The sequence below is a fragment of the Pomacea canaliculata genome, linkage group LG1 (assembly GCF_003073045.1).
Source record: "Pomacea canaliculata isolate SZHN2017 linkage group LG1, ASM307304v1, whole genome shotgun sequence".
In the NCBI taxonomy this organism is placed as follows: Eukaryota; Metazoa; Mollusca; class Gastropoda; order Architaenioglossa; family Ampullariidae; genus Pomacea; species Pomacea canaliculata.
In genome coordinates this window covers 29,766,533-29,793,528 of record NC_037590.1, presented here as the reverse complement: position 1 = coordinate 29,793,528, position 26,996 = coordinate 29,766,533, and the positions used below count along the sequence as shown (strand labels likewise).

At 39.0% G+C, this 26,996-nt stretch overlaps 3 protein-coding genes across 4 annotated transcripts; all 3 read right to left on the bottom strand.

Annotated features, from left to right (window-relative positions):
• Positions 1-517: 517 nt before the first annotated feature.
• On the bottom strand, positions 518-15,428 carry LOC112559927 (gastric triacylglycerol lipase-like). Of its 2 annotated transcripts, none has more exons than XM_025231430.1 (9): positions 15,271-15,428; positions 13,410-13,506; positions 12,879-13,011; positions 12,539-12,737; positions 3,587-3,830; positions 2,981-3,136; positions 2,308-2,379; positions 1,951-2,022; positions 518-965 (listed from the first exon to the last, which is right to left on the bottom strand). In XM_025231430.1, the coding sequence occupies exons 1-9, from the start codon at positions 15,426-15,428 to the stop codon at positions 726-728; spliced, it is 1,371 nt and encodes a 456-aa protein (XP_025087215.1). In that variant the 3' UTR covers positions 518-725. The 2 variants fall into 2 exon arrangements, with proteins under 2 accessions (XP_025087215.1, XP_025087222.1); XM_025231437.1 differs by lacking the exon at positions 15,271-15,428 and adding an exon at positions 13,728-14,083.
• Positions 9,015-11,556, bottom strand: LOC112559945 (gastric triacylglycerol lipase-like). Its single transcript, XM_025231462.1, has 5 exons — positions 11,419-11,556; positions 10,609-10,765; positions 9,980-10,051; positions 9,794-9,865; positions 9,015-9,573 (listed from the first exon to the last, which is right to left on the bottom strand). The coding sequence occupies exons 2-5, from the start codon at positions 10,669-10,671 to the stop codon at positions 9,334-9,336; spliced, it is 447 nt and encodes a 148-aa protein (XP_025087247.1). The 5' UTR covers positions 10,672-10,765; positions 11,419-11,556; the 3' UTR covers positions 9,015-9,333.
• Positions 15,429-19,198: 3,770 nt separating the features above from the next.
• On the bottom strand, positions 19,199-26,989 carry LOC112562565 (MOB kinase activator 1B). Its single transcript, XM_025235868.1, has 4 exons — positions 26,793-26,989; positions 25,170-25,336; positions 24,671-24,898; positions 19,199-23,515 (listed from the first exon to the last, which is right to left on the bottom strand). The coding sequence occupies exons 1-4, from the start codon at positions 26,852-26,854 to the stop codon at positions 23,274-23,276; spliced, it is 699 nt and encodes a 232-aa protein (XP_025091653.1). The 5' UTR covers positions 26,855-26,989; the 3' UTR covers positions 19,199-23,273.
• Positions 26,990-26,996: the final 7 nt, after the last annotated feature.

Genomic DNA, 26,996 nt, shown 5'->3' with positions numbered 1-26,996 from the left:
CCGCGTCCTTGGCTCTTAATCTTCTTTGGAGCCATGATTGAGGATTATCTTATTAAAATAAAGGAAGGATGCGCACAGGTAAGGAACGACTATCGTAACTGTGTCTCGAGCGCGAATGATGACATGCTGGTCGGTCACGTGTGGTTCACGTGATCCGAAATTTGTTCGCTATCGGAGACAATTTTAACGAAATTTTTGTTCGTTATCCGAAATTTTGATCCGAGACAAATTTTTAGTTTTTGTTCGTTAACCTTTGACAGGACAGCTGCAGGTAGACCACCTTTGCTTTGATGTCAACTATTCATGTGCATAACGTTCGTCGACCATGCTGGCTCTTGCTAGTGAAAATCAACATCGCTGTGCACAGTTAAGGCCTACAAGTATCCAACTACCTTTCATGAATTTCCCGTGGATCAGCAAATGAAAAGGCTTTGGCCAATAACAATTTTCCATTGTATCCAGAAAATTATCATAGTAATTGCTTTAAAAATTAATAGCCAATTCATTGCAGAAATTCTATGTGATTACATGTGTTAATAAAGAATTGTCATACGGCAATCACATATCAAACCACCCTTTGCTATTGTGACATTCTCACCTAGGTGGTAAATAATGTCTAATCGTAAAGATAAGCCAAGTCAATAAGGCCGTAGCCGGGCATGCAAGAGCTAAATAAGGGACTGTCCTGAAAAAAAATTGGATGTGACTGCACTCCAAAAAACATCTCAAGGGGCTGTGAAGATCCGTTTTATGATGTCACTGTAGCACAATTTGGAAGCGTCGTAGGCCCAGATAAAGTCGAGATGTTCCCACTCGGGGAAAGACAGGTGGGCACGAAGAATGGATGCTGGAAGATGACTCAACAGCCAGGCGCAGTCATCGGGATCAGCCAGACTGTCCCTCCCTCCGGTGTAGGTCACTGTGGGTACTGTCAGATCTTCCAGCTGGTAAGTTGGTGGTGTGGACTGGTGGACATTTAAAAAAAAAAAAAAACTGCGTTAGATTTGTGTCCTGTAAGTTTAAGAAGGATTTGGAACTTGCGTGATTTTTTATGTAACCTAGTGGTGGGGTGGTCGTATAGTGACGACAACAGTCCCGTTGGTGGCTAAGAAAACAAAACTGTTCGCAGGGCCGAGTGTACCGGTCTGTGAAGTGGTGACTGCGCTATCTCACTAAATTCGGCCGTGACCCTGTCCATCAATCAAGGCGGCCTGTCGTCCGTTTTCCCCCCCGATCGGCGATCACTCGTCACCCACCTATTGTTTCAACTTGCTGTCACTTTCGCTTTAAAAAAAATGATTGGTCATGCGATCCGTCCTCAGCTGATGTCCTAAACATGTGCTGAAGGTGTATGGGTGCTTAGTATGTCAGTCACAACGCCCAAAGACTTATAAACAACAGCAACGGCCGCTGCCATAAGTTTGAAAGGTATATGTTGAGCTATAAATAGAAAACAAGTCAATGATTAGATAACATAACCCCTAACTTTTTGGTCGCAAGTAGCGAGGGAACTCTTCTCGAGAAATGCTTTTTGTGAAAGTGGCAGCTATCTCCTCTCCCTCGGTACCTTGCTTTTCCCAGACCCTTAAGGGTCAGGGACCTTTACAACAATTGGAGGAAGTCTGTACCCTTCACTGGGAATCGAACTGGCTAGCTTACATGCCTCCAGTGAAGAGGCGTTTATCACTACGGTCGACTATCTTGGGTTCAGATCTCGTCTTTCTGTGATGCAGGGCCGGCAGCTTGGCCGTCATGTAGCCTGGCTAGGTGTAAAATGCCTATATCCCCTCCCCACAAAAGAAGCATTAAGGGGTCAGGGCACAACGCATACTTCCAAAAGGCTCAGCTGGTTTATAATCTTTTTTTTTTTTTTTTTTCAAAAGCTGACAGCTTTTTAGAGACATGTTTTGCGCATGGTTCCTGGACTCAAGGCATAAAAAGAAACATTACCTGATTGTAATGCATTGTGTTTTCAGCAGCAGATCCGAAGTCAAACTTTTGGAAGGCATCAATGTTCACTCCCTGCACCATAAAATTGTTTTCATTTTGAGTCTTTGATGTTAAAGGTTTTTATACTTGAATAAAAATGAGAGTTTTGAATCGGTTGTGTCTTTCGCACTATTCCTTGGTTAGCAGCTGACAAAAGGAAAACACGACTCATACAATTAGCAATTATATAGAGTATAGACCACATTTAAATTAATGCAAGACTACAAATGTGAAAAAAACCAGTTAAAGTCAATAAGAAAATGGAGGTAATTCTAAAAAAAAAATCGAGCTGCTTTAAGAAAAGCCAATCGAACCAACCTGAGCAAAGTGAAGAATATTCTGCACTGATGTTCCACCTGGGTTATGGGCCACATAGACAGGAACCCTTGTCTGAAAATGAAGACAACCTTCATCGATTTGACTGCCGTGCTTCTATGATTTATTTATTACTTTTTATATTGTTTGACCATATCGCGATGAAGATAAAGAAGACATCTTCACCCGCGCACCTTATTTCTAAATCCGTTTTCCGACACAAGTGTCTGTTGTATGGTTGCTGTTGGTGTGTTTGTAGTCTTTTACACAACGTATTTAGCTCGTCTTCCCAGGGGGGAAATCATCCTTATTATTACGATTACTACTGCTGCTATCACTGTATTTCTAGTCCTCATCTCAATCTTACTCCTGCTTTTCCTCCTGTGTTCACAAAAGTCATATACTTTTAAATTTGCTTGTGCACACCGATTCTCTCTACTTAAAATTAAGTCAGCAAGCTTATAACCTTAAGTTCATAGTCATTTGTTCGCTAACTCATACTACTATACTGGTGCTGTCATACTCCTATTCCTCCGCTCACTTCTGTTGCTGAAGGATGCTCAAAAATAAACAAGCAAACTATAATGATGATGTGAGTCGCCTAAACGGTAGTTACGCAAATATAGATGCGACCGCAAAATTAGCATCCAGGGTGGACTGATGGGCGACTGCTTACGATGTTAAGGTGCGACGAATCAGTGCCACCCAAGACGAAGAGGACATTCTCGCAGAGGTATTCTCCCAGGCGTGTGCACACGTACTTCGCCAAGAAGTCCATCAACTTCCTGTTGTACTGCAGAAATTCCCCTCTGCCGAGCAACTCATAGAAAGCCTGTAATGGACCAAGTAGCATCGGTGTCAATACAATATCTAGAAACTGTAAACCATATCAGACCATTCGCTGTCGTTATTGTGTACTATGCCCTTACACATCAGTCTTCTGTGCACTGCCCTGGTAGTTACTTACTAACAGCTACTTCACATTGAACAAAACATTCGGCGACAACACTGTTAAGAAACTATTAACAGATCTTCGATTATATTAGATTATATTACAAAATAATATTTTTTATTATGGAACGTCCAGCAAGAAGATAAAGAGCCTGGCTAAAAAGGACAACTTTGTAAACGGAGAGTCAGGCAAAACGAGTAGAGTAAACAAAAACAAACTCCTACTTGATATCGATGCTGTATTAATTCATGTGGACTCTTTCCAACGGACATCAGCGAAGCTACTAAATATCTGAGCAGAAAGTAAAATCCATAATTAATAATGACTTACAGCGATGTCTTTGGCAAAGGGCGCCAACAGACGGATGGGACTCTCTATGTGGTGAACTTTGGCTACGGGGGCCAGGGCGTAGAATTGTTTGACCATGGCGGCCAGCGTTTTGTTGGAGGTGAAGCCAGCGAAACCTATCAAGGTGCCCTGCGAGTGACCCACGTAATGCACCTGCTTCTGGCCTGTCGTGCGAGTCACGTAGTCAAGCATGGCTGGCAGGTCGTAAGCAGCCATCTCGTCCCAGCTGGCAAAAAAATAAACGAAGTTGATATTTTAAAATTACAAAACATGTTTCTATCGTTTATACTCTTTACAGCTACCTCTGTCAAATGTCCCAGTTTGCGTGTGGTGGCTATATAATTTACAGGTTTTTTTAATCTCTGGATGTGATAGTGAAGCACTTGTAATGTGATCGGTTAGAAGAGACTAAAATACGTTATTGTAGAGCTTATATATTTCACAATCCACAGACACGAATAATTAACGTACAGCCCTTGTACTTCTATCGGTTGTTGCCTCGACAACGTAAGGTTATCTATATACATTCGTGATGTGAAGGTTTTGACCATCGAATTATTGTTCATGTGGTTGTATCTCGAGATTATTCGTTTACATCTTTGGAAAAATATTATCTTGTATTAAGCTCTTTTTTTTTTTTTTAAAAAAAAAAAAAGAAAAAAAGCTAGGAGTCTGTGCTAAAGAAAGGCTAACAGATCACAGACAAGTCCTTCAACCGCACATCACCCTCTAAGCTTCGAAAGTAAAGCGAGGACTTCTCACCTCCACGCCCAAAACTCCTCCTGGTCGGGTTTGAGCTTGGTGTGGTTGCGGGAATACATGTTGCCTCGGACGTTGCCCAGCCACACGTCTGCGCCGGCGTCATACAGTAGGTAGGCGAGGCTCTCGTTGGCCAGGTTGTCCAGCCAGTTGGACGAGGACGCCTCTAGCCCGTGCTGAAGAAAAACCACGGGGCTTGGATCTGCGGCAAACAGTTCATAGTCTTATCACACCTTTCGTAACTGCATCCCTCTTTAATCCCCTGTTCTTCATTTAAGGCATACAATTTTCAACGGTAGTCTTACACAGATACGCTTTCTTGCAATCATCCATGATGTTCGCTCGCCTTTAACGCTTTTGGAGACTGGCCACGTGGGATGCGCTGCATATTGAGGATGAAACCATCTTCAGTGGTGGCGTAATGATTTTCGCAGGGGTACCCTTTGCTAGTGATCAGCTGTGTCTGGAGTGTAGACCAAGCCGTCGACCAGTCAGTCATGCAACCAAGCAAATAAACAACCATCAATGATAACGGTATTGATTTGGTACACAACTGCTCTTTTAGATAAAAAAGTTAACGTTTCACGATTCGTAGCCTACTCCAATATCTTTATAGGTGTTTATATCAAGACAGATACTCTCCAGCTGGACAGAGGAAAGCAAAACTTTAGAAAGGTAGATTAAAATCATTCTGATTTGAAATTTAAAAAATTTAAAAACAAGAAACGTGCAGTAATGACAATGGCAATGACCAACTTTTCTAATCTCAATGGGCAATTTGAACATGGTATGTGTTCGGTTATTTTGTATATATATATCAAGTTCTATTTAAAGGGTAAAAAAATACGAGCAAATGACACAATCTTAAAAAAAAACTAAAACTAGAAACAATCTTACGGAATAATATGCACACCTACAACATCTCTCTCTCTCCCTTGACAATTCATCTGTGATTAAGCAGCTGGATTGCAGATAGCACGAACAATTTCAGGTGCCTATTGTTTCTACATACATGCAAAGCATAAAATTAAACTGAATTAAAAACACAAAGTCTCGAAGCAAAGTGCACAGACTCTAAGATAAGGAAAAGCCTCCACATGTCTCTCCTTTTTCTGCATTTCAGTGAGAAATGAAACCCATTCCAAGGCGTCGTTAGGTGCTCAGGTGCACTTGCCGTTGGCGTGGTGGCGTTGAAGGAAGATGCGACTTTAGAGTTCAGCATCTTTCACATTGAGTTATGTGTCTCGTTAAGTTTGATGGAGAGCTCTGTATCTTTCATGGCAGTGTCCCTGCTGAGCTCCGCGGAGAGCTCCGTATCTTTCATAGAAGTATCCTTGTTGAGTTAGTTCAATGGAAAAAAAAACATGTTGGTTTGCAGTCTGGCCTTAGTAATGCTGTGTTTTCTTAGACACAGTGCAGACACTCGCTGTCTGACATTGATGCTGTTAGAGCCACTTGTTTTCTGTGCCAAGGCACCCTCAGCGACTGGGTGACTGACAAAAAACTGTTGCTTTGTTTACAGCTATATTAAACGGTTGTTTGTGTGCAACTCTCCACTGCAGACACTTTGAGTGTTAACGATGCCGTGATGTGGATAAACAGGTCTAAGTTGTTTGTATGAAGGGTGGAATGCGCTGCTTTGTTTTATTTAATAAACCCACATTCAGGCTCTAGTTTACGTGTGGTTGTATTATGCAGTCGAAATCATACCAGCAGCTGGTGGTGTCGAAGTTTTGGCTTGGAACCAGAAAAACACACATCAAGCTCTTCTGTCTTGTTGGCAAATACAAGTCATTTTTTGTGCATGGAACCCAGCTTTTGTCTTAAGTAGTGACCTGTGCGTACTTAACACTCTGTCAATCCATACCTTCTGTGACTGCCAACGACAGATTTGTCGGAATATACATGTTGCAATGCTTTCTAAACGAGCTCCATTCTAAACTGTTTTTCTGTATGATTGCCGAAAGGTTTGCAGCAGACGCAAAGATTGCACTGTTCAGTTATCTTGCGCACCAAGAGAAAAAACCAGAACGTGACTCTTAACGGAAATCGTGCAGAATAAATCAGGTACATTCTATTGTAAGTTTCAGATACTTCATTAAAAAATATTCTTTTTACAGCTGATGGTGGTCCTTATCTCCGTTTACTTAAGTGGATCATTCTCGAAACGTTTTCCTAGCTCCGTGCTACTAGAAAGTAAATTTATTTAAAGACTCTTATCCTCTTGCATTGGTTTGAGATTCAGCCTTGATTGCGGGTAGACTACGCCCACCTAGACGAACTAACAGGTTCAAGGCCTACCTGTGCAGTGCCGTAGAGATAGAGAGAAAAGTAAAAATAAAGACTAAGGGTATAAACTAGGTCTGGCTCAACTTCGCTTAGCAAGGTAATGTATGGTTAGAAAGTGAGTTTACATATGTTTCCAAAACGGGAGGCAATGAAAATAATTTCTTTGCTTGCTGTCTATCACGATCGTAATCAAAACTGCTTTCATACTTTTCTCGGTAGATGGTTTGGTGTTGTGAGTACAATAGGTCGCCTCAGGCCTTGCGGACGTTTACGAAACGCATTTTCACTGTCCGAACAAGGGTCATATATAGGATGCATGTCATACTGCTTTCTCTTTGTTTTTCCTAAGTGCATGAAGTACTTCCTAGACCTCTCCAGCAATAAAACTTCGCTTCATCACTCATCAGAGTGCACGCGCGTGTGTTTGATAGTTACTCCGTCTGTTCCTGCTCTGTGATATCACCAATTCCAGTAGGACTGTCTTCTTTCTGTAGCTTCTCTGGTTCATACGCATGCACTGTAAGTTTGTTTTGTTTTTGTTTTTTTTTTTGTGTTTTTTTTTTGAAAACGCAAAAAGAAAAAAAATGGGAAACCATCGGAATGATGATGATGATGTAGTTTTATAACGCGCTAGTATCCGCATCACAAAGATGCGCTCAATGCGCGGTGATCCCAGCAGCCACCAAACTGCAGGTCAAATGATAACTTCAAATAAGTTTAAACAAGTGAGTCTTAAGATTTTTCTTGGAAGAGAGGTATGATGACGAAAAGCAACGGTTTCATATGAAACTGGGAAAGGGAGATTTTTTTCCAAGGTAGCACAAACATAGGAGGGTTACCGCTGAGTGTTTTAGATGGGAAAAAAAAGTGAATGTTCACTGGTGGCTTTACAAGTAACCACGGAGGTCAAAAAGCTTTATTGTGCATCCGTTTGCGATTTTCTTTCTTCTTTACATAAATTGACAAATACTTCAGTGAGTTTTAACCATATGTACGTAGACTGTCCCAGAATTATCGCTGAATCTGTCAAGTGCTAAACAACCATTGCATTATCATTCGATGCAGTAATTTTATAAACCTTAGAATATTTAGAAATTCCGACTGAGATTCGTTTAGCCTAGAGGTGGTCCGGGATTTTCCCTTCGTCTAGTGCGTAGTACATGGACTATTGTAGCGATGTTTTAAGATATCAAGGAACGGCGACACTCACGAACCATGTAGCCTTGGTTCGACGTACGCAGACTGACGTAGATACCAGCGGATGATAGATGGCCAGCCACACCACAGGTCAGCGCAATTCACCGCCACGATTACATACCAACTGATCGAGTGGGTTGCTCAACGACATCTGCCGATCAGTTTCGGGTGACGTTGGAGCAAAAGTCGAGTTTGGGATCACGTGATAAAACAATACCACATGCTATTTCCTTGTGAAGGAGCATCTAGCACACGACGCAGACCCCGTGTCAAGGTCGAGCGATGTGGTCTACTTTTAGATAACGACTGCCCCGCGCTGTTTCACATGCCGATCGCAAGCGACGCAAAAACAGACGGTAGAGGCGACTCGGTCATAACCTGGAAAATTTCAAAAGCTAGTCTTGGCATCTCAGGATCAGACTGTTCCTCTCCTGGTACTTCATTACCGTCGTGGGAAACACCTGTTCATTGTCGCGTGTCGGTGATTATTTGGCTGTCTTCATGCTAGACCTATACCGTACTTGGCTGACCTGTCGTTGGGTGTGCGCGCGCGGATGGGGTGGACTCAAGCGACCTTTCACCTCGTCCTTGTGTAACCCTTATCCGTCTCGCGAGCGCTAGGGCCTAACCCTGTCGTCAAGCGTCAGCTGCTCACAGGACCTTCGCAGGTCTCTTCTTTCGGGACCGGACATCAACCCCATCCCTTTCACTAGCTCTCCGCACCTGGATGCGGGAAAACCCGATGGCTGTCAGTGGAGGTGAAGGAAGGCGAACTACTTCCTATCGTCACCTCGTTCTTTCCTTACATCGAGCTGTCGTCTCCGAGGTCTCACTTAATTAGCAAGTCATTGTCTCAATGTTAAGTATCTGACCCTATTGTAGTCAAGTAACTCAGAGTGTGAGGCAGTGCCTAGAGTGCAGAGACAAATGAAGAGCATTGAGTCTTGAAATGTAAATATTTACAAATATATAGCCTATGTTCAGTCAAAAGTTGTGTTTAATTCGTTACATTACTACATTCTGATAACCAGATATGCATAATTTAACAATGAAAGCAAGTGACTATTTAGTATACACACATCGATGAGGAGTTAATTGCATTTACAAGTGTCTACACACATGCTTAACACACAGACTGGCATTTAGAGAGGGCAACATTGTAGTATATGTTGAAAACTGCTTTATACATTCACTGAACATGGTGATTCGAACACAAAATATAATGTATTGACCAATGACAAGCATTATTAATACCAGAGGTTAATTTTAAGTCTGCTAAGTAACTAAGTTCGGGCACAAATTTAGTAACACGATTCCTTCGTCAGAATACGTGTGATTTTGAAATCCAGACTAGGAAAAAAAATCCTTCTAACTGATGATCAAAGGAAAGACCTGCGTTGCAGCTTTGTCCGCGTATTTGTCCCTCTTCACACCTGAAGAAAAAAATGTAAGCAAAGAATCGACTTTCCAAGCATGGCGCAGGTTCAATATGGCATAAATATCCGCTTGATGATGTCACTGTACAAATACTTTGCTGCATCAAATGCCCATATGAAGTCTAGATGGTCCCATTCTGGAAACGTCATGTGCCCCAGAAGGTTGGCTGCTGGAAGATGGTTCAAAAGCCATTCTATGTCATCTCTGTCGGCGAGGCTGTCATTTCCGCCAGAATATACCATAACCGGCACATGCAGATCTTCCGCGTGGTACAGAGGTGGGGTGGTCTGTTTAACAAGAAATTGTTCTGCCGTTTCAATAGGTGTCGGCGTTAACAAGTTGTTTGTCATAATGCCATATAAGAAAATCTTACACACAAAATGTATGCTCGAAAAACGTTTCGTTAGAATGTCTTTTTCTTTTTAAAAAAACTTTTTCTGTCCTTTAACAGGGCATGGAACGCCCCAACGTCACTAATTTAAGAAGGTGCTGCAAGCAAATGGTTACCTGATTGTAGTATTTCATGTTTTCAATCGCAGATCCATAGTCAAATTTTTGGAACGCGTCTGTGTTCACCCCCTGCGTACAAAAGAAAAAACACCAAACACTTGAGGTAAAATCTTAATAGTGATTCTACATGTCACAAGTACAGAGTGTGCGCACTATACACCTGCAAGATGGTCTTATTCTCACCTGAGCAAAGTGCAGCATGTTTTGTGCTGAGGTTCCACCTGGGTTGTGTGCAACGTAGACAGGAATCCTGGTCTGAAAATTAATCAAACCCATACACACAAAGAAGAGCAATCAAATGGTAACAATTTGAAATAAATTATACCTTTGAAATTCCTTCTGTATGAATTATGACAGATTTTACTGTATCTTTCAAAAAAGACTTAGGGTTAGGGTTTTCATTTGTGCGAATCGTTAAAGCCGTCTTTGCAATGTATTTATTCTTCAGCAGATGTTTTCGTCATGAGATAGCCTCAGTTGCTGACATGGTGTAAAACTCGAATTAATTAACTAAACTAACTCACCACTAACTCACTAACTAAACTATCTCACAATTAACTAGCTAAAGTAACTTCTCTTTGAAAAGCTAAAACTTTAAAACATTTTGAGTTAATGCGTGCATAAATAGTTTATATACATTAAATAATGTAAATACTAGATATATCATAATAACTAACAATTATTTAAAAATCTATAAATATATTAATAAATTATACCTTCTTAATCTTCACTAATCCGTTTACAGGAAAAGGTTTTGATATTAATACAGCAGCGGAACATTCGAGCATCACGTGGCATTTCACATCACTTACAATGTTGAAGTGCAGTCGGTCCGTTCCTACAAGCTGCAAAGAGTAAGTTTTCACACAGGTCATCACCGAGCCTTTCGCAAACGTCTTTAGCAATAATGTCCATTAGTCTTCGGTTATACTTCAGGAACTCTCCATGACCAAGTAACTCGTAAAAGGCCTGGAACGCACACAATCGTAAGGACTCATTTGAGACACTAAAGTTTGGCAAATCTGTGTAAAAAGGTCAAAGGAAACAATGTTTGGGGGAGGGGCGATCGTTCGGAACGTGAGAACTTTGGTAAACATGCAAAGTTAAGTCCAAGCACTTTGCCTAGATAAGAATGGCGTTAACTGTACAAGTAAGGAAGGACTTTTGACCAAGTCTTTATATAATTGTCATGGAACAAGTGCCAAACATGGTCACAAACTCGTCCGTATTTGTCCGGTTAAGATATAATATCGAATATGTCACTAGGGTTGGCAATTTTTTACACACTATCAAACTGTTATTATCAAATGCTGAGAGACGAAATAAAAACAAAAATAATAGGCCCAAAGAACCCTTAACCAGTCTACATTATGGAGAAATGTAAGCATAAGAGGAACACAGGTCATAATCATACATTGTCATTCCATGATCCTTCAGCGCGTTCGTGAGAGTGATGGACTGCTTCCACTAGAAAATATGTCTATGGCGGCTCGGTTGGCACAGTGTTGCCTTTTTAAGACAGAGTGCATCTGTATGTGTTTAATGCTGTATCTATCTGTCTCGTGCTGTATATTCTGTACAGAGTGCACATATACCCGTGTATCTAGTGGTCCTGTACTTACATTTATGTCACGTGCCCAGGGCGCCAACAGACGGACGGGGCTCTTTATGTGGTAGACTTTGGCTATGGGGGCCAGGGCGAAGAACTGTTTCACCATAGCAGCCAGCGTTTTGTTGGAGGTGAAGCCAGCAAAACCTATCAAGGTACCCTGCGAGTGACCTACGTAATGCACCTGCTTTCTGGCCTGTCGTGCGAGTCACGTGGTCAAACATGGCTGGCAGGTCGTAAGCAGCCATCTGGTCCCAACTATTTTAATAAGAAAACAATTAGCACTTCTTTACAAAAACGATATACGTAAAATATCCGTGTACATAAATAGTTTAACGCATTTAAAACTGAAGGTTAATATTTTGCCATCATATTTCTCCCCTTTCCCCAAATTCCCTCCACCGCACACAGGTCCTTGATCAGGCTTTGAGCAGCCGACAACAGTGATGTAATCTTGCTGACACTTGAAGGACATGAGTCACAGCGGTTGGATGCAATTAGTTGTTAATGCAAGTGATTGTAAATTTATGAATGCACGTAATGGAAATATATTCACATGTTAATATCCGATCCTTTGATATGATCATTGATGTACAGAATAATCGTGCTTGATTGTATTACACCTGTTGGTATCCCTTATGAGTTTATTCCTATATACAAGTAACTCGCGATATAACCGAGGAACAAACAGTAATACTTAACCTCCACCCCCCCCCCCACCACCGCCACTCACTTGGATATAAGTATTTAGACTTCACATTGTTTCATATTATATATATTTGACTGTACCTCTCCCACATCAGAAAAAATGAGTCACTCATTATTTCTCTTTCTCATTTAATCTGCAAGACACATGCAGTAGACATATCAATTGTTACTTGTTAACTCACACGCGGACACCAAACAGGAACAGAATATATTACAGTAAACAATGCGTAGAGTCTTGATCCGCATCCTCTCATTCAATTGTCTAGTTTATTAATTCACCACACCATGCAAATGTGTGCCGACAGCGTTACTTAAAATTGTGAACAAGTAGTCCGCAAAGCTTAGAACTAGCTATGACTAGCAAAATGAAGTTAACCAGTAGACCGGGACTTTTACCTCGTAGGTACATGGTGACATGCACTCACCTCCAGGCCCAGAACTCCTCCTGGTCGGGACTGAGCTTGGTGTGGTTGCGGGAATACATGTTGCCTCGGACGTTGCCCAGCCACACGTCTGCTCCGGCGTCAGCCAGTAGGTAGGCCAGGCTCTCGTTGGCCAGGTTGTCCAGCCAGTTGGACGAGGACGCCTCTAGCCCGTGTTGAAGAATGACCACGGGCTTCGGCCCTAAAACATCCGCGGAAATGATCTTTATGCTTATCAAAAGTGTCGGTGAACTTTGATGTGCTACGATAAACGTTATTTTTAGCCTTCTTAACCATTTTTTCTCTATCTCTCTCCCTCCAACACCGAGAATGAAAAACTTACTGATGTGTAATCGAAACTTGTCACACTTTGGGGCTCGACCATGAGGGATACGTTGCATGTTGAGGATGAAGCCATCTTCTGTGGTGATGTAATGATTCTCGCAGGGGTACCCTTTGCTGGTGATTAACTGTGTCTGGCACCCCAATTAAATTGAATAGAGTTAGCTGACCTGACGTGCAAGAGCTGATGTTAACAGTTTCAAGTGAACATACCCCCCATCACACACACACTTTCTCATTCTTTTTTCATCCCTTCAATTTCTTTGAGAAAGATGATGTGTTATTATCTACTTGTCAACACACACACATCCTGAGGGCATGCGTCGACAGTGAATGTATTTACATTTTCTCTTTCTCAGTAAACATGAAGATCACCATGTCAACTTTGTAAATGCCGTGTAAAGAAACTGATGTTAGAAGAACTTAATGTGTAAATTACATAAGTCCTTATATTCCATGTTGCATGAAGTCTTCTAACATATATCTAAATAAGGCGTTTACAGCAGATCATGAAATTAATTTGTTTTCTTACCGAATCCATATACACCTCAGGATCTACTGTTATAGCCCATGTGAACATCTTGGAGTAAGCATTCCAAGTCCAGAACGCAATTAGCAGCGCAAGCATCCTGAAGACAGTCATAGGAATCATCTTGCAGAGAAGCCGTTGGTGTGAGTGAACAACATACGCTCTTACCTGTCAGTTGTGCGCACACATGCAGTCTCCTTCGGACATCAGATCTTGGCCACAACTCTCTTTAAGTCTCTTACTTTCTCGTGCACCTGCTGCATGAGACACCACGTACAGCGAACTTTCACAATTAAAACAAGTGCTTAGTTCACCACCAACCTACTAAAAATGAGTCACCAAGTGAAACTCCTGGTCACGTGCAGTTGAGTTGCTCGCTTGGCGAGAGGCAATTTATTCACAAAATAGAAAGACAGTACTCGGTACGTAGTAACGGTTAAATGCGCAATAGAAAGGCGCACATAGCAGATGAAAACAGCGGCGAAGAGGAGGAGAGCCGAAGTGTCGCGTCTGGCGGGAGAACAATGGCGTTCCCGTCATTATAAATTAGTTCCTGTTCTCTTTTACAAAAATACAGGAAATAAAGGCCACAGAATATCCACACGTCATCTGGGCCGCACGCACGAAGGATGCACAAACATGGTCGCCCGTTCACTTGTCGTTATATTGAACGTGCATGGAGTGGGAATCGCTGCCACACTGCCCTGTGTTCACTGCGGTACGCGTGCACCCCACACGCGCTGGAGTGCCCAGCTTCGAGTACACTTGAAGTGCACACATGGCCGTCAGTGTCTGCTGTGTGAACGAATGCAACAACTCAGAGGGGCACACTATTGGAAAAGCAAAAATAAACTAGGAAGAACTATCCAGTTATTAAGGGTATACAAATTCTAGTGATACCCGTGACCACTTGAAAACACTATAAAGAAACAAAAAGACAAATTTTCAGTTTTATTTACCTATTTTCTATTTAACTCTCAAGCCTTCTCAATTCGTCAGCTACCACTGATCCCTGTCCTCTACAGTCTACGCACACCTTAGGATACTTTTTGTAACAATATTCAATGTATGCAACACGTGTTTGGCTTGTACTTGTGCTCCTTAACAAAACAAAATAAAAATTAATATTTTATAATTTTCTGTGCTATTAAAACTCTGTCGTGGTGACTCCTCGTATACGGTCCTAACCACCCTTATTAATTTCGCTTTCAACATTTATTTGCTCTAATATTCAAAGTAGCGGTATCAGGGTCATAGATGTTTGCCAACAGCATGGTTCACCTCCTTTCGCTACCTGCCACCATGTTAAAATGCGTATGCGAAGCGAAGATGTAGCTGATGATGATCGCAAGCATCTCGATGCCCATGGGTGGTCGAAGCACACTCGCTTCACGAATATCCCTGGACCTCTGGCAGGCGATTTTTCACCCCCCCCCCCCCAGTTAACTACTAAAACGAGGCATTAAACGACATAGCTTCCGGTTTATTCACTTTCTTTGTTTAGGCTGGCCGAGACTAACAGCTGATCACTTCGCAAGAGGCTAAGCGTTGGTCTTGACAGACACAGCAATCCACCTAAACACGTTCATGCTAGCTTGTCTCTGACCCATGCATTGTTGTTGATGTTGTTGGGAGAATCTAACCACGGACGTGTATAGGTGGATGGCTGACTGTATACCGAGACCAAGGCTCGGCCTCTTGTGAAGTTGTCTGCTGCTAGTCTCGGCGAGCAAACGACAGTCAGACGAAGCAAATCTTGGCTCTCAATAGATTGAAACGGCCTCTAGAATGAATGAGGCCACTCGTCACTCGTCTTGCTTTTTCGATATACCTGCCCGAGGAAGCAAAAAAAAAAAAAACTTACACCTTTGACACTTGCGCAGTGGCATCCTTGCACCCAACAGTAGAAACCACCTCCTTTATTGTTAACTCTCGCAGACTGATGACATATACATTGTCGTTCGCTAAACCGGATGTTCTGTCGATAGTCCTCGTTCTAGGAGCCATCCAGGGAATATACATTCATGATCTAATGCAATTCCGGACTATGGGAGATGGCAAACGTATGATAGGGGAAAGCACGGATCCATAAGTTATGTAAAGAACTCGATTAACAAGCAAATAGATCAGTTTTCCGCAGAATTTAATGACATCTTTAGAGTTACAATCTCGGCAGGAATTGTTTTGAAGTGAAGGAAAATCAATCAAAACTAACGAGTCCAGTATAACCCACACAATTCAAACATTAGAGTCATAAAAACAGCACCTCGTTGAAATGGGTTAACCATCCTCCTCTGCAGACACCTTTCATTATCGCACGCACACACAAGCACTGCACAAACAGCGAATTTTGCGACAGGAAAGCAAAATAAAAAGTAAAACAAACGCTATGATCACAGAAGTAACAAACGTTCCATCAGATTCCTTTTATTTTTTTGATAGAAAAGATATAATCTGCAAGATCTTTATTTACATGTATTCACAAACCATATCAATGCACAGACAGCACTGATGATTTGAATGCTACTGTACAAATGATCATCCCACTTGGAATTTCTTCTAGGTCTTCTTAATGTGAACAACAACTAATCAGCTGGTACGGATGGCACAAATGCTTTGCATGGTAACATTTTCTGTTAGGTTTCTACTGACAAATACCAACAAGCTTCATAAGCAAAATCTTTTTGCCACATTAAGCAAAACAGATGCAATGATTTAAAAAAAAAAATCTCCCAACAGTACTTAAAACAAAGCCATTTATCCTTGACTAATAAAGGACAAACACCTGTGTTTAACCTTTTATATTTCACAGTTTTCAAACTCCTTCTATAGTCTAAATGCTTCAGATATTACAGTATATCAGTACTCAAAAGCCAACCCAATCAAACATTATCACTACAATTGAGGCCTTTTACCCCAGGGTTTTCTGTTAACTACTGATTTAGGTTATTAACTTTGTACTATCGTGCACAAAACCCAAGTCAGATGCTCTCCACTCTCCTAACCATGATGTAACATTTTAAGGCAAGTAGATGAACACATGAATAAAGAAACATGTAAGGATGAATGGTCATCTAAAAAACTGATACTACAACACACATGCACATGCACTACATAGTCATGCACATGCACATATGCACACCCACACACAAAATATGACTCTACCAGTTACAGCTGAAGTTCAAGATAATGCACATTCTTGAGTTCATCACTGTGCTGTAAACAAGGCTTGAGAATCACAAGGATGAAAGCACACACCAGGCAACATCCACTAAGCTCCAAGTTGTATGCATAGCATCACAATGTAAAGGCTTTACATCTTGGTAAGAAACTGCAGTGAAGGCATTCCAAATGTAAAGAAGTGTACATAAATCTATGCATGTCTGAATTTCTGGTGACAAAGATTAAGTCTAAAATTGGCTTCTCTTAATACAAGTTGACAAAAGTTAAAGATAAGCCTCCTAACCTATCAGTCACAGAGAAGTGACATGTTAGTGACCACTTTTTTCATGGGGTCAGCTGCTTTTGAGGACAATGTCTCCCTTCTCTCTCTCACCGTCAACATCATGACGCAAGGATGGCTGTGTTTGAATTCCAGTACTTTAACCACTTGGTTATCCACTCCCCTAAAGCCAATACAATTTGTACAAGAAAAAAAAAAAATGAAGTACTGCACTTGTTAAAGGCCTCAACTCAGGAAAAATTACTTATAAAGGCTAATAAGCATACATGCATATGCTGACAAGTCTCTCTAATTGCAACATGCTCACTTATTGATAACAAAGTGGCTTTTAATAATAATAATAAAAGGGACAAAATCTACATGAAGCAGATATGTCAGATGCAAATGAATGTGATCAAATTATCTGTGTATCTGCAAATGTCAGGTCTGTGAGCTAAGCCATGGAATATATTTTTTCAAAATCCTTGAAACCAACACCGATACACAGATGTATGGTCATGAAAACAGTAACAGCATATCTCAAGACTGAAAAATTTAGATGGTAAGTGCAGGAACAAAAAGACTAGCTATCAAACATATGCAGGTGCCATCAGATAACAACCCCAAAGATTTGGCAAGTCTTTCAATAAGACATCAAGATACAAGTGTCTAAAACAATGGGGAAAGAAACTAAAACTTTACATGCAGGGAAAGAGGACAGTTACACCATGCAAATAAACTGACAGAATTATCTACTTTTCAAACTATATCAATTAGTTCTCTGTATGGATGCAAAATCAAGAAAAACAAATGACTAATGAAAATAGAAAGGCCACAAGCATGCACTGCAAACATTTAGAAATACATCTCCACCTCATACAGCTACCAACACTACCTCACATATACACCATATACACTAGCAGTGATTTGGTCACCTATCTATCTAATCCTCTTCATGCATCAGGTTGCACATAAGGCCTCAGAGTCCACCACCGATGTCAATCGGCTGAAACCCGCTCTAGGTGACCCCATGTCCAGCCCTTTCCTTTCATCTCCCTTTCCACTGTTCTTCTCCAAGTTTCCTTTGGGGTAGGTTGACTCTGGAGAGGTCTGCTTTCTGCTGGCGGAGCACATGTCCAATCCATCGCCAACGCCTTTGTTGAACCTGCGTGGTGATGGACTCGGTTTCAGTTCTTCGGTGGAGTTCTTCGTTGGTGATTGTATTTGGCCAAAAGATGTTAAGTATGCGCCTGAGGCATCTGTTTTGGAAGACGTCAAGCTTGTTACTGATGGTTTTGGTCATCTTCCATGATTCTGATCCGTTAAGGAGGGTGCTGAACACCCAGGGTCCCACAGGGGGATTTGGTCACCACAATTGAAAAAAAAAAAACCAAACAACTATCACATTCACAACTTAAGTAAAAGGCTGGACTTCCTACTCACTATCATGTCATACAGTCACCGACCTAGCTACCAAAATTGTTCTAATTATTCCGATAATGGCAGGCAAAGTGTCGACGGTAATTACAATATCCGAAGAGCTATCACTTAATTTAATAAAAGCAGTTTATTTTAGCTTCCAGCTGTACATGTACAAACACAATATATGAATGCACATGTGGATGCTACCTAGTCACTGGTAATTATAGTTGCTATTACTTGTATAAATTCAAGCTGTTATTTTATTTCACGATCCTTACTTATCCTCATCAGACATAAAAACAGTTTCACACAAAATTTAAGGTAAAAAGCTTATCAGAACATCTAAACAAGCTTCCAAATTAACAATGTATTGAAACTTCCATCCCCCGGAAAAAAATAGGTATGCAAAAACGAACCTGCTACATAACCAGGGACGCATATAAATGGACTGCTGTCTGTCTGCTGAGACCAACACCTAGCCTCTTGCAAAGTTCTCCGCTGTTAGTCTCTGCGAGCCTAAACAATGAATGTGACTAAACTGGAAGCTTTGTATACACCAGCCTTGTTTTAGTAGTTAACTGGAAAAAATGTCCAGTGATACAAGTTTGTGACATAACCTATAAAAGATTTTTCAACACTGATAGCTTAAGTCTGGGATTCCAATATTCAAAAATTACATTTTGACAACATATAAAGACACAAGAAAGAGAATAAAAATTCTAAAGCAACATCCTGATGCTTTTGGAACTAGAATGTTTGCTGGAATGTTTACTGTGATAGCTTTCTCACTGCCTTCATATTCTGCAAGCATCACAGCCAAAGAAATTCCTTGTCAGACATTTAAAATCTGTTTTTTAACTAGAAGACAGTATAATGCATCATAAGCATCCATGCAAAATTCAAGCTGCTACTTAACCTATTACCTGTGTTAAATTTTCTCAGGAACCCCCCCCCCCCAATGAAAATAACACCATAACTACAACGCTAAGCTTTATTTACTAAATGTCTCCTCAGGATAGCTACGATCTGACAGATGGCTCTTTTAGATTAACATCCATTTTAAGATTTTTACTTTGTAGTAGCAATCATCTTATACGCTCTTCGCACAGAAAGATAAAATAAGCAACCAAAAATGTAATGACAGCACAAGGAAACAAACACATCTGTAAGAGTTGTAACAGCTATAAGGTGCTTGGTCACAATAAGTTTTACATATCTACATAAAAATATTGCACAAATCTGTCATACATGCTTTTCATCGTAAACTTTCATGCCAAAAAAAGAAACAAACATGTGGATAGGTTAAATGGACTGCACCAAGACTAGATCTTATGTGTGAATACATCTCCATCTCCTGTTGAAGTGTCGTAATGTACACTGCAGAGTTTATGAGATTACCCAACGACAATTTAAACAGCAGTACCTATCTGATTTAAACCAGCATGTAAACACCTAAACATCTCCAGAAGGCTGGGAGGCTTCTAACCATTGCAGGAATTATATGGCCAGACAAAGAGATCCATTTCGATACAAAATGGAATACAAACTATACTGTTTTTACCCTCCAGTCAGCCAAAACATCAACCTTCTGATGACATATTATACAACATCAATCATTAAATGCAAAGGACACAGCATCTGCAAATCCCATATATTTTTGATGCATACTACATGATGATTCTGACCTCATGTTTTCCTTTGAAAATAAAACCACCAACATACTAGATGAACAATGCTACCTATTCTTATTATCCACAGCTAAATACAAATGCATAGATGTTTTATCAGTTACATCAAATAATAGATGCAGATTCGGTCCATGGTTAAGAAAAAAGGGTGAGGGAGCTAAAATTTGCTTTTAAATTCATGTTTTTGTTGCATGAAAGACCAAAGCAGACATCTGTGGTAAGTGAAAGACTATGCTGATCACGAAAGGGATATATTTATATTATTAATACAAAAGCAAAGCCACATACACATGGCACTTGTGCTTTATTATTAGCAGAAAAGCTCTGCATACTCACATCTAGCTTTTTAGCAACAATAAGCTTACATATGTAGTTTCATGTCAAGCCAAACACCTGTTCAATAGTCTTCTGCTAACCCATTCAACTTGTATGCTATTCTTTGATGCCTTTCTTGCTCTGAAATCAACTGTAACCCTTTGTGCAGGTTTGAAAAAAAATGCAAGTGATTTAGAAAAAGTATAAAAAGAGTGCACAGATCCAGTGCATAGAAAGAAAAGGAAGCAGTAATGACTCAGCAGTAACATAAAATTACAAATAGAAAAGCATACTGCTTAATGTATTTAAAATGCAAGGCATCAAATATCCATGTACCTGCACTTATATCCAATCCCGTTAAACGCCGATGCACTCCAAGACTCCAGTACAATCCCCAAAGCCTAACAAATTAAAGCTCCTTTTCCAAAAAGTATACTTCTTGTGTTGTTCTTGTTAAGTTATTGTTACTGAAAGTTATGGTAAAGGATAATAAAGAACATGCATACCAAACATTGGTATTCTATTAGTTCCAGTATCTGACTACATTATGTCTTAGCCATCACTGTCAATTACATTATTTTTCTATCAATATTTTTTTTTAAATTCTGGCCTATTATATGTACAATGCAATTAACCACAGCTAATACTTGCAATTGTGCAAGCACAGTAATGGAATTTCATTGCTAGCCAAATATCGTTAACAAAATGTGCACAAAATAAATGCTGGAAATTATGCTTATTTAGATTTAGGGAAAAAAAGCTACTTATGGCATTTCTATTAACAGCTTAAAGATTTTAAACCATCTGCTTCTTCAAACAAAATAAAATCATCTTAAATTTATAATCTTAAAAAGCATTAAACTTTTCTAGGATGTAACAGAAGAAGACGATTATTAATCTCATTTAAAATATTACATAAAATAGTGCACAAAAAGCAGAAAGGTTAAAACTTCTAAAATTACAGTTGCAAAAATCTCTCACTAAAAAACAGATATGTTAGAAGTCTGGAAATCTAACCTTTTGCACCAAGAGCAACTCTTATAAATTTCAGCTAATCTTTGAAACTGTTAATGCTAACATGACCATTTTAGGTCCCAACAGAAGAGAACCATCTTTACAAACTACCTACAGTTGGTATAGCTACTATTTCAAAGCAAAAACACAATGTTCAATGTGTTAACATTAATAAATAACAAAGGCACAAAACTGAATAAAATCTGAGATTACATAAAGCATTTGCCAATATACCTACTGCTGTGAAAAGTATTAGCACAGAATGACTAATAGCAAAATGTGTTACAAATTTGCTTGTAATTTCTAGACAGAACTTTAGAGTCTTTATTGCTATTACACAAATATTACCATGCTTTGGGTGAAAAAGTAACAATTATTAGAAATTAGAGACCTAAGAATTTAAAAATACTTTAAAATTACCAAAGATAGAGAAACTAATGCTCAAAACCAATAAAGATACCGGATCTGAAAATAATACTTTCTCATGCCAATTGATAAGTACATGCAGCAAATGGCTAAACTTTTTTCTTGTCGCTGAGCACAGACCAGAAGAACCATGAAGTATTATGACGGCAGGACAACACCTACACCTCTCAAATGAGCAAGACACAATCAAACATGTCAACACTTCACAACTTCGAAACCTGCAGCAAGGATCCATGCTTCCATTTATAAAACAGAATGAAGATGCACATCATATATTCCCATGACTGTCTCTAAACTACACAGCGTGTAATCTATGGTTTAATTTAAATTGCTGTTTAAAGAGTAAGACAAATCATATTCATTTTGTGCTAAGTAAAGCTTAAAAGTATAAATGTTTTCAAAGTATTAAACATCAAAAGCTCTTTTTTCATGATTAGAATTTAGCACAATTGATGATAAAGAGGGTTTAACTTAAACTAAAATCAAGATAACCCTTCTGTTACTTATGTTGTATAAATATCAAACATTCAAAAGTCTTGCCCAACAAGTACCTTGTGAATAAATGTTCTATTGTCATCAAGAAATTTAGAATGATGCATATGCTTTAAGCATCAAAAACTGAATTTAAAATCAATTAATTAAGTGCAAAATTAATATGTCAGTAATAACTAATCTTATTGTTGTCCCCCACTATAAAACTTTTTGCAAGGATCTTGTGTGAGAAAACCTAGATAAAAATTGAAAGGAAACAAATCACCAGTTGTTCTTTGTATTTTTATAGAAATCTTCACAAAAACACAAACACTGTGTCAAGAATCAGCAGACATAAAGATGGCATAAGTGACCATGAATTCACTGCTGTGAATTAGACTGCTCTGTACACTGGCTACAAACAAAAAAGATGTTAAATGCTAAATTTTACATTGAAAAATGATAAAAATTTCTTTCTTCTGAGTTTAAATAATAACATGTCAAACAGAATAAGACCCACCTCATGAAACACTTAAGCCTTAAGGTGTATTTTCAAACAAGATATATTTGTTGCTAAGAAACTTGCACAAATTTCATATAAACAAAGTCTGACATGTCAAAAATCTCTAGCAGCAAAGAAACAAAAAGAAAATATTAAATTCCATGATGTGTTCCTCTGAAGATTTACAGCGAATTCTAAGTGTGCAATGACTGAGAAGAATAACATGAAATGGGTAACAAACCGACATAAGGATCCTTAAGAAAATAACTTAAAACAAGCAAACAATTACAATAAAACTTCTGTAGCAATAAGCAGGAACGTCTTGTGTTGGTCTGATAAATCTATTAATCTAACTAATCAGGACCTTCACTAGAACTTGCCCACACAATGTAACATCACATAGTACTGGCTTCTGATCTCAAAAGTCCAACATAAGTCTTTACATATCCTTGACATTTACATATGCCAAAGAAAGTCTAAAACTTTTACGCAACTGCTTCAAGGCATTCACAGGCCATGTGAAGTGGTGGGCAAAGCATCTGGGAAAGCTCGGTCCTAGACAATAAGCTGCAGCAAAACTGCAGTTTTTACCGATCCTTGCTGGTAAGTTTGTCAATAAGCTCTTGAAGAGGAGCCAGTTCCTTGCGATCAATAAGGTTGAATTCTTGCACAAAAAATATAAAATGCTTAAAGGAGGTGTTCAAATGTGCCTCCTCACTCAGCTGTACCACTTCCTTGAAATGCTGGTGGTAGATGTGAGCATAGACACGAAACAGACGTTTCAGTATAGTTTTGGCAATGGACAAAAAATTCTTTGGGAATGGTACACCTATTGAGAAATAATAATCCACATTAGCACACTTTGAATCATTTAATGTTCTTAAAAACGACAAAAATACAGATTAGACTATAGATGCAATAAATCAAAATCTGTTTATAAGGTTTTTGAACAGAGCATAGTTTTAGTTATTCTCATCTCATATAATTAAACAACAAAAGAAAAAACACAAGAGGAGGGGAATGGGAGAAGATAGCTGGCATCCCAAACTGTCATAATGTATAACCTATTAGAATGTTAAGCTCTGCTTATTCCCTAAATGTAAAACTAAATATAAACTGAACTATTGGCTATTGCTCCTTTCCAGATATTTTACTGTCAGCACTTTGGATTTAACTTTCTATTGTCACCACACACCAGTCCATGTTTTAGTCCTTAAAAAAAAATGTTGATTTTGGACTTATACGTATATGGTGAAATCAACAAAACTGTTTTAATCAAGAGGTCAAACTAAGCACTTCAACAGTTAATGACGCATCTGTCAACTTAAACAACAAAAACTCAAGAGTAAATTATTTTCAAACAAATCGACTTGTTTCATTTAATGATACTAAACTTCAAACGTCTTGCTCCATTTGCATGCTATAAATATTAGAACAGAGGATATTCCCATCGTTGCTTGGAATTAAGCCAACACTTTCATTTCCTAGATGTCACAAGTGTCTGCTAAGTAGCCTTCCTTCTGAATTTCTTTTATGTAGACTTGATGGATTATATCAGTGCTATAATTATTTTAAACCTAAGTCAAACCCTGTGTTCCTCCTCTTTTTACCATCTACTTGCTCTTTTAAAACAAATGGAGATATATTTTATTCACTTTCATGGATTAGTGCTTTACCCAAATGAGCTATTTATAAAGGTACAAGTTGTTCAATGGTACACTAAATAAGTTATTTTAAATGCAATGTGTCAATTGTCAAATGGTGGGTTTACTGAATTTGAATTGCTGCATCTCAAATGGAATGCACTTTCCCTAAGGAAGGAAGCCAGAACAAAACATGACATCAATTTTTTTAATTTGGGTTATTTGATGGAGAGAGTATTTCCTGTTAAACTAAAATTGACCTCAATGGAGTTCAACTATGGCATGCTGTCAATCCTGGCAGCTCTTAAGTGATTCTAAAGTAAACTTTAGTGAATACTAACCAATCTTGGAAGGGAAAAGTGTTTCATCATCCAGCTGATCTTGCACCCAAGTCATCAGATAATCAATGTACTTTGGTGCAGAGCACTTAATAGGCTTCTTAATTGTCTGACCATCTGCCCAATGGTACTCATATTTGGGGCCTGCTGACATGACTGGACATGTCTCCTCCAAGCAGAACTCAGTGATTGTGCCATACAACATGTTGATTTGATTAAAGAAATCCACAGCTGAAATCATCAACAGAATAAAAATGACTATCCCAAACACTGATAGTGTATTGGTATCATGATATCCAAAATATCCAGATCTTTAACCCTTTCTGGAAACAAAAGTGTATTAGGTGCAAATAATCCCATTCAGTTCTAGCTAGCAAGCATTTTATTTTAATCATTGTATAAAGTTGAGTGGACATACTTTCATGCACTGCAGATATTGCCAGATATTGCATTAGCAAGTATGTCACAAATGTCAGCAACTATAACTAGTAAGCTCACTTACTGTTGACAGCCACCCATTCATTAAGATCCTCTCCTTCTGGGAGCATAACAGCCAACCTCAAATTTCCACTACCCAATGTGACAGCAGCATGTTTCATTAGATCATATTGATGAGTTCCTTCTGGGATGTTCTTTTTTGGCTTGAATGTTTTGTTATTTCTACTGCCACTGAAAAAAATAGCAGGATGCTTCAGAAAACTAAGCAACATGAACTATATTCTGCTCTGTGGCACAGATGCTTAAAATTTCTTTAAAACGTTTATGATTGAATCAAAAGAATTATTTGAGGGCATGTGATACTATCTCCTGCATTTATTATACAAGAGGCACTCATAAGTTATATCACTTATTGTTATACCTTAGGAAGACCCAGGCCTAAGTTTAACCAGTTAAAAACAGAAATCCATGAATCAATCAATGAAGGTAGTTCTTCAACAGCACAAAACTAACACTTCATTCTCCTTTGCTCAGATGTACTAATGGAATCAGAGTCTATACCTATGTTCAAGCATCTTATTTCCTTAACTCTGCCCCTACTCTTCCCCTGTCTGTATGGAACAAGAACTCTCATGTATTTCATTTACTTTTCAGTACCTTACCAGCTAAGGATAGGAGAAATAATGACAACTAATAAAAAAAATGTCACTTATAACTTGGGGGGGGGGGTGTTACAAAATGTAAGTTTATAGGCAAATTAAAAGAAAGACACATTTTGTGTAGATGGCAGGAATGGGAAGATCACATTAATAGTACAGAGAGGTTTTCTTTTTATTTTAAATTTCAGGAACTGTTAACGAATATTTAAAAATGAATTTGGAGTACTATTTGGTGACAGTTTTGGCTAAATTCAGAGTAGATGTTCCAATATTGCAGTTCATCATTTTTTTATATAGAACACATACTGCACATGACCTGCTGTGTCCATTATGTAAAACGAATAAAGATGATGCAGTATACTTTGCTCAATGCTGTAAAGCTTTCAGAGTAAAATTTATACAATGAAAATGGTATATTTATGTATTGTATCATTGTTGTTTGCTCCCCCTTCTAAGGGGCAATGACCCTTGAATATACTACTACTTTTTCATCACTTGTAACTTTTAGTAAGGCAAGAACAGGAGCTGTCATTTAATTTTGGGTTGTTAGATAAATAACAACACTATGAAGTTGGATTAATTAAACAAAGATTGTCAATAACAAATGTAAACTTTAGAATTACAGTTGTATATTGTCAATCAACAAAGCTGCATAGACTTTGATAATAATATAATAGTTTATGATAGTAATGCTACATCCTTGATGTCGTCTTTCTGCTGTCTTTGTTTCAAAGTGTGCCGACGAGTCCAATATTACATTAAAAGACAACTATTTACAAGAAATTCACTGAAAGTCGGAAAAAAGAACAAAATAAGAACGTAAACAAAAAGTGCTTTGCAATGAATTTCACTCAAATTTTGTTTATAAAAATACTGATGTTATACAGTGGTTCATAATTGTGACTGCAATCAAAATGCGGTTAAAAGAACCCATAAAATCGATATGTTTTTAGCATCAGTGCGTGATTAGCAATCAGTACAGCAACATTAGACAGCAGAGGATGGAAACAAGAGACGTTCATACTCACAAAAAGAAACTCATCTTCAGAAAATCGTAGTCTGTCTCCTTCGAAATAACAAACATAACCATAAATGCACCCAGAGTTTTGAGATAGCCAATTTACTGCGTCATGTCCACGATGATTTAGGATTTTCTTTTCTTCTAATACCACCAAACAGATAAAATGGCGACTGTATGTTTATCACGAATGCGGAAGGAAACGACAAGCACA